This window comes from Oratosquilla oratoria, chromosome 1 (assembly GCF_046742065.1).
Source record: "Oratosquilla oratoria isolate Oo_2021 chromosome 1, ASM4674206v1, whole genome shotgun sequence".
Lineage (NCBI taxonomy): Eukaryota > Metazoa > Arthropoda > Malacostraca > Stomatopoda > Squillidae > Oratosquilla > Oratosquilla oratoria.
Window position 1 is genome coordinate 34,871,856 of NC_134777.1, and position 8,252 is coordinate 34,880,107.

At 37.6% G+C, this 8,252-nt stretch overlaps 1 protein-coding gene across 5 annotated transcripts in view; it reads right to left on the reverse strand.

The window, feature by feature from the left end:
• LOC143032823 (dnaJ homolog subfamily C member 4-like) overlaps nt 1-7,954 on the reverse strand; it is a 31,089-nt gene extending 23,135 nt beyond the window's left edge. Inside the window, exons 1-3 of one of the 5 annotated variants that reach the window (XM_076197952.1) lie at nt 7,546-7,954; nt 5,936-6,109; nt 1,788-1,886 (exon numbers count right to left, since the gene is read on the reverse strand). In XM_076197952.1, coding sequence (XP_076054067.1) covers nt 1,788-1,886; nt 5,936-6,087 — 251 coding nt within the window. In that variant the 5' untranslated portion in view covers nt 6,088-6,109; nt 7,546-7,954. Of the gene's footprint in view, nt 1-1,787; nt 1,887-5,935; nt 6,113-7,545 lie in introns of those variants that run through there. The other 4 variants (XM_076197913.1, XM_076197924.1, XM_076197934.1 and 1 more) reach the window with 4 other exon arrangements.
• Nucleotides 7,955-8,252: the final 298 nt, after the last annotated feature.

Below are 8,252 nucleotides of genomic sequence, written 5' to 3' on the forward strand. Positions count from 1 at the left end.
ACATAGAAAGAATGAGTGAAGAAAGATTAGTAAAAGAGGTGTGGAAGGCGGAGATAGGAGTGAACATGTGGGGGCAAACAAGGATGAGATGGATGAATGGGGTGAAAGGGGCATTAGGAAAGAGAGGAATGTCTGTTGAGAAAGGACAGAAGATAGGAATGAATGGAGAATGGTTGTGTATAGATGATGCTGTGATGTATGAAAGGGAGTGGGTGGGGGATGGGGGAGAGTACGTGTTAAAAATAAATTGACACAGCCTGAAGGGATTTCTCCCCGTCTTCTCCAAACACTGCTTCTGACCCAGAGCAGTGGGCAAGATGCAGGGATGACCCATCATCCAGGAAGAGCTAAAAGATAAGAGAGAGGAAGGGGTGTGGATGGGAGTGCATACAGGGATGAAATGGGTGGAAGAGGATTTTATGCCTTAGTTTTTTGGTTACCTCCTTTGTAAGGGTGAAAAAGCCTTTGGTATATATATGTAGTATGGTCCCTACACAGCAAACGATACAAGCAAGATTAAGAGAATACAAAGGGCAGCAACCAAACTGGTCCCCAGCCTGGCAGATGAACCATACAAGGAAAGGCCAAAAGTACTGGGTCTGCCAACTTTGAAAGATAAAAAAGAAAGAGGTGATGATTACTATTCAGGTCACTAAAGGGGATAGATTGCATTGATAGAAGAGATCTCCCAATTAAAGATGAGAGGGGTTTAAGAGGTCATGGAAGTAAATTAAGAAAGACTCCATGTCAAAAGGATGTGAAGAAATACAGTTTTCCATACTGATGTATAAATATGTGGAATAGCTTAGAAGCCAATATAACCCAACCTCAAACAAAACATGAGTTCAAATCTAAATATGATAACTGGAAATCTAGGATACAGATTAAGTTAGAACTGTACATGAATTTGAGGCTAGATATGATAAAAAAACTAGAAAATAAGAAGCAAGACCCAATGAGTTGCTCCTTTCCTGTATACTACATATACAACACCCCTCCTTGTCCACCAGAATATGGAATATCAACAGCATAATTTTTATGCAATCAGTATTTTGGGGATTAGTGACATCTCTACAGATCAAGTCACGCAGCATTCTTTTATAAATAAAGACTAACTCCACTTAAACAAGAATGCTCATCACTTTTACCTTCCACCACCTACTCTGCCTCTTTGGTGTAAAAATTACATTTATCTTGGGGAGGGGGATGTAGGATATGTTGGACCCCGCAAGCAGCGAGCCCATGGTAACGCACAGCAAGTAGTTGGCCTTGGGCATCAATACAGTAACTTCACTTATGTATCACTCACCTATTATATATTACCCTATTGAGAGAAATGCTGGTTAAGAGCACCAAAACATAATATTCTTTTTATTCCCTTAAAATGGGATCCTGCCATCATATAAAGTTATCTTATTCATATTGGCCAGAACAAAATCTCTATCAAGTGCCATTAAAGCAAAATGAACATGTTTGAACCCAGTTAGGATGCATCTACCCTCTAGTGAATAATAAAGGCAATCAGAAAAAAAAATCATCAAAGCAATGAAGTTTCCAAGCACTCAAATCAACTTTTTCTATTCTAGGTGACCCCTCCCCCCTCTTTTTTTTATCATATCTGCCTCCATGACAGCTGTTATGGGGTAAATCTATCCTAATTAACCCATTCCACACCACACCAGAAGGTAATTTTCTTCTTGTTCTGGCTACTGCTAGGATATTCTATTCATCTGTGACATCCTTCAAAAGTAAACGAGTTAACTTTTATTAGTGCCTCATTTTCTAACCTGGACTGAGAAAGGGCTCTAAGGGTCTGCCATCTTTGCCAGGCTTGTCCACTGATGAGTAACCTTTTTGTTGTTGCTCCCAGGGATTTGGACTGCATCCTGAAAGAATTACACAAATATAGTGTGTGAAACTTTTTTCTATTAGCTCAAATGGCTGCAGAAAAAAAACAATGCCCAATGATTACTATAAACAAATCAAGACTGTTACTTGAAAGCTGCACAAATTTCTCATATTTCATCTTAACAATTTCCTGTTTAGGCTAGCATTTAACAAATTTCTCATTTTTCATTTCAATCTTGATTTTTCTGCTTATGTCTGATTATCCCAAATAAAAAAAATTATACAATTCCCCCCTAAGGAGCAATATCATTCCTTACACAATTCAACCTATAAGTGATCTGTCAACACCTGATTCAAAGCAAAACACCAAAGCACTTACCTGTGCTGATGACCTAATGACAGTAACACAATACAGAAATAACAAAATGGCTGCTATGATCACCCAAACATATACAAAATAGAAGTGACTAAGGCAACCATAACAAGAGCCTCCCCTCAGAAATCATGTGACATGCCACCCCCAGACATCCATGAATCAAAGAAACATCTAGTAATGAAAGTGAATTGCCAACTTCTTTCATTGTATTAACCTCTTCAATATGAGTCAAATTCTTGAGCACAGCATCGGATGCCTGATGTAGGTTGATTCAACGACGCCTCACAATACTTGCATTATAAAATATAAAGTCACTGCTGATTTACTCATTCTCTCTCACTCTGAGTAATAATGAACCTAGAAAATGAGATCAAGCTAGTTCACAGAATTCAGGGGATCATTCAGCTACAAGTTAAAACTACAAAATAAATATAATCAGGACACTAATGCTGGCATCCTTGTATACCCACTTGTGCCTCGTAACACCTACATAGGTGTCATTGTACGGAAGAGGTTAAAGCCCCGAAATCCGGGTCCTCACTTTTGACACACTGATGTCTAGCCCACAATTAAGGATGTAACAAAGAAGATCAATAAGAAAATAAACATACAAAGGTCATTGGTTAGCAGATAGAAACTATCAACTAATCAATCTGTTGTCCCTGGTAAGAGACCCACAGCTCCCAGGTAAGCAAATACAGCCCTTGGCCCACATGTCACTCAAGGAAGAAATAATGTGTTGTTTTCTAGGGATTCTTAAAGTGGGACATTATAGGACAAACTGTTATATGTCTTTAGTATTGTGAATGCACCTAGGGCAGCTTGATTCTGTGGCCAGGCCTATTCTGTGTTGTGATGCTATTTCAATGCTTGATGGTGTCTTCAGCACAAGCATGCCAGTGTAGTTCTTCCTTTTCTGGAGAAGGGTTTTTCTGTGGGGCGGACTTCTGAATGGTGTTGGTAAAGAATTGAGTTTGGTGATGTCCTGAATTGCCTATTTAGTGATTTGAGTGTGAATGTGTTTTTGTATATTGTTTGGTATTGGTGGTAGGTTGTTGTGAGTAGCATTTTTTTTCAACAATACACTGGTAACTTTTGTGTGATATAACAAGATAGGGGAGTGGTGTTGAAAAGGTTTAGCATTGAACAGTGTACATATAATTTTCATATGATATTCTATGGGGAGGATTTTAGTTTCTGTATGTAATATCCTATTGGGATGGTCTTGATGCAGCCTCTTACTATTCTCAATGTTATACTTTATATACTTTGTAAACTCTTATGTTTTGCTAATTGTTGGGAGCCATGCTGTGGAAGTAGTCAATGGTAGTTCTTCTGAACTGTTTGAGAACTGTAATTAGTGTTTTGCTCAGTTATCTGAAGCCAGTGCTTGCAACAGTTTCTAGTCAACTTATTTTCTGGTTTATTTTCACATTCTCATATCCAGGTTTTTAGATTGTGTGACGTTTCCCCAGTGTTTATCGGATTTCATGCTCGGGATATGAAAAATCCTACATTGGGGAAACATCATGCAATCTAAAATCCCCGGATACGAGAACACTGATACAATGTCTGCCATGATGTCACCACCAATGTATGTGTTGCACACAGAAACAGTAGAAACCACTTGATGGACTGAGAAAATACAAAACTTCTAGTACATGAACCTGACAAGATCTGTAGAAAATGTTTGGAAGCAGCCATTATACAAGGAACCAACACAACTGAACAAATCAGGGGCATGTTCAATATCTCACCCCACTTAATTCCTTTAATACTCATTGCCAACAAAAATTTAAGCTATTCCTAGTTGCCCTCCAAAATCCCCTTTTACTTCCCTCTCAAAGTTGTTATCCACCCTCAGTAGACATTTGTTCACCCTTATTTTCTTCTTTTTTGTTCCTCGGTTGTGAGCTAACATCCTTCACCTACCCAATTGTTCCATCTTATTCTTAACCTTTCCTGTTCCCAGCCATTTGGTCCACCTCCTTAACCTTTCCTAATATTTAGTGACCCCCCTCCTCCCTATCTCCCTTCCTCTCTCCCTCCCACCATTCCCCCAGTTCTTATTTAATCCCAGTCATGTGTATTACGACTTTGTACTTGAAAAAGCTGTAACAGGCAAAACATTGTACTAATAAAGGGTCCGTCCTCATATAGTGTTTATAATATTTTATAACGCAAGTTATATTTTGAAAGTAATAAAAATATAATAATTTTGAAACTAATAAAAAGATGTTTTGGAAAGAAATTAAGAGAGGAAGAGGAGGCGAATCAAGTAGAGAAGAAAAGGTAAAAAGGTGCAGATGGTGAGATGATAATGGAAGAGAAGGCAGTAGGAGGAAGATGTGCAGAGTATTTTCGGGAGTTGCTAAATCTGAAGGAGGATAGGGAGGGAAAGATAGTTACAGTGGGAAGTGCTAAGAAAATGAGAGTGATGAGTGAGAAAAATGGAGGAGAAATAAGGAAGGATGAAGTGAAGGCAGTTGTTATGATGAGAGCAGGTAAGGCACCTGGTTTGGATGGATGCCATGCAGAATGTCTAAAGAAAGGAGGTACAGTGATGGTGGACTGGCTGGTGAGGTTATTTAACCTCTTCACTCCAGGGCACATCGCACGTCTGGCAGCATGAGCTGCCCGTCGTGCGATGTTGTGTCATAATAATCGCATTATAAAAAATAAAGTCAGTGCTCAATTGTTCATTCTCTTTCACCCGTGAATTTTGATAACCATAGAAAATACGATGAAGCCAGTTTAGAGAGAATGGAGGTTACGTAGGTACGACTACAATAAATATAATCAAGACACAGACGTCGGCATCATCGCATACCCACTTGCTCCCCATGATGCCTACGTAGGCGTCACCGTATGGAAGTGGTTAATGTTTGTTGGAGAGAGGGTAGAGTGCCGGAGACTGGAGGAGTGTCTGTATAGTCTCACTCTACAAGGGAAAGGGGGACAAGTGTGAGTGTAGTAGTTTTTTTGGCTACCTCCCTTGTAAGGGGGAAAGGGCCTTTGGTATATGTATGTATGAATAATGCAAGTGGTGTGATGCATCATACATTTGCCATCCAATGCTGCGCACAAGAATTTGACTCGTACTGAAACTTTTCTGTAGGCTTCCTGGCTAATTCTTGTATATCATGTTTGGTGTTGCCATTTGCACAACCGTCACATAGTAAACCTTCCTGATGCTTCATGGGTTAATGGCAAAAAATGCATGGGTCTGGTATTCTTGGTTGTGAGTCCTGGTCTTCCAAGTGGGCCTAGCTCAAACCTGAACGATATCTGGTGGGAATCTATCATTTTACATGGGGCTACACAGCCATAGAAGTACAAAGTTCACCTCACAGTCAGGTTATAAAGATAAATAAAATTAAGACAAACTGATGTCAACTCACAAACTGGTCACCAAGACGGTCTGGACAAAATTCAACTTCAACTCTCAATCAGTTCACCCAGACAAATTAATGCAAATCAAATTGAACTCGCAAGCTGATCACCACAACAAAAGAATTACGAACAAAATTCACCTAACAATCAGGTCATGAAGGTGAATTACTTGAGGCAAAATTAAATTAATGTCAACTCACAAACTAGTCACCAAGACCAAAGAAGTATGAACAAAATACAACTCTCAATCAGTTCACCAAAATTCGTTAAAGCAAATTAAATTGACCTCACAAACTAGTCACAACCAGGTGAGCAAACCTGATCTTGCATTGCTCTCGTAAGACAATGAATTGATTGACTGCCACACCTTCAGTCAAATGTGCGATGACAACCTTAGTAACATCATGGTACGGTGTATACCTCGTTTTCAAAAGTCTTGTTCTGTCTTGAAGTTCTAGTTGCAGCTCCATTTGGTAGTGCTCTTACGAATTTCTTTTTTTCCACCAAGAAAAACAGACATTATGTTCATTCATTTTAATTCACCAAATATTTAATTTTCTAATGCTATATCACAAAATTGTGCACTTACTTAGTGGTAAATATTTAGAAGTGCACACCTATGCAATATAGTAGTAGAAAATTAACTAATTTTGTAAATTATAATATATCAATGTAATATACATTATTCTTGGTGGAAATTAATAATAGAAACAGTTGCTAAACGCTATTAATAAGCAAACGTAGCCACTTTGACTATTTGAGATGCCATGTTCATTTTGGTAGAGGTCGAAGAAATTAATGTATGCTAAATTCTTATATTCTAACCCAACCTAACCTACCCTAGCCTATCTACCTTACATACCTAACCTAATCAAACCTGACTACCTAACCTGCATTTAGTATAGTGGTACCCGTAATTCTATAGACTATAGGTCATCAGGCTGTTGTCGTCGTCTCTGACCTCCGAATTTATCAAAAGATGGCATCTAAAGGAGTCTATGCAATTTTGTTCATACCTTTTAGCAACTGTTTCTATTATTAATTTCTACCTAGAGTAATGTATATTACGTTGATGTATTATAGTTTACAAAATTCTTATTCAATTCTTTATTACTATATCACATACGTGTGCACTTCTAAAAAATACTTAACTTTTTTTTTTATGGAATGGTTATGTCAGGTTAGGTCAGCGAGGTTAAGAGTTACTGGACAATGTAAACTTCACATTAAATGTCCATGTATGTGTGATTGTGGAGTTTAGCCATGTAATATGTATGAAATTTTATTTCACTCAAAAACATTATAAAATAACTGACACACCAAGTCACACAGATCATAAAGATTAGGGTTTAGTAAACCTTTCCAAAAGTTTACAAAGAAAGGACTTTCAAGTTCATAGGTCATTTCAACCAAGGGGATACTTCAACCTGAGAACAGTTTTGACTATGGGAGTCAACAATAATAATATGAACAAGTTGTCATGACTGAAGAGCTATTAACTTCTGATGTACACAAGAAAAATTGCCAACATCCAGCTGCAACTGCTTCTCCACTTTTACAAATGTAAGTTACCATTACTCCTCCCCATAACTTGAAAATGAATTGGATTATTTGTCTTCATTGAGAATTTCAATTTCACCAAGTATACTTTCTCTAAGGAAAAAAAGATGGCAAGTGAACGACATAGTTAAGGACCCTACTAAAAACTAAATAGAAATCCTATTTTCATGTTACTAATTATCATATAATTGATTTATCCATTATATTATACATAATGGTGTTCTGCCATTCACACCATTAACCAAATTATACTCCTTAAGGTTTGTTCCAGTCAATATTCTACGAGTAAACATTTCAATCTAATTATATATAAATGCTGTGTTAAACAATTTCATACATAATACATATTAACATAACAACCAACATACCTTCAAATGTTTAGACGAATTTCTTCTCGGCCACTGGGCTTACCCTAATACTACCACCTTCTTACAATGTTTGTGCGGTAGTGTTATCTCTCACAATTCACCATTATGTAACCGAAGGCTACGTAACTGCCATCCGTACTGCTTCGTGATTGACTCGTAATACGTACGATATCATATGTCTTACTTGTCCAGACCTTATCGAATATTTTTATACAGTAGGTCTGCACAATTTCTATTTGGTATAATATATTTCAAATTCTTTAATGTGACAAGCATTTTTTTTTCCAAGTGAAGAGATAACAATGTTTCTGAGGTTGAGCCACTCCTCTACTCGAACACCATCCGAGGATGCTGGAATATTTTGGAGAAGAGGTACGGAACCTACACCAAAATGCGTGTAGAGAGGTGATTCACAACAGCTAATGCCAATTATATTGGTGCTGGAGCTCTGGAGGTTCTTGGCAAAAGCCTGCCATCACTATCATGCTTGCATGCACAAGGGCGAAAAAAAAAAACAGGGATTTCATTTTTACTTAAAAGAACGAGATAGTATTAATATTTTTGTTGTTGAGTGAAAAGGGTAAGGACCACAATATGGAAATATGTTTCATATGCTTTACTTTGTTATCCTCGCAATTTTATACATTGCATTTTTGTATGTGTATCTTATTGCCAAAAAATCCAAACCAAATGAATAATTTCGTCAT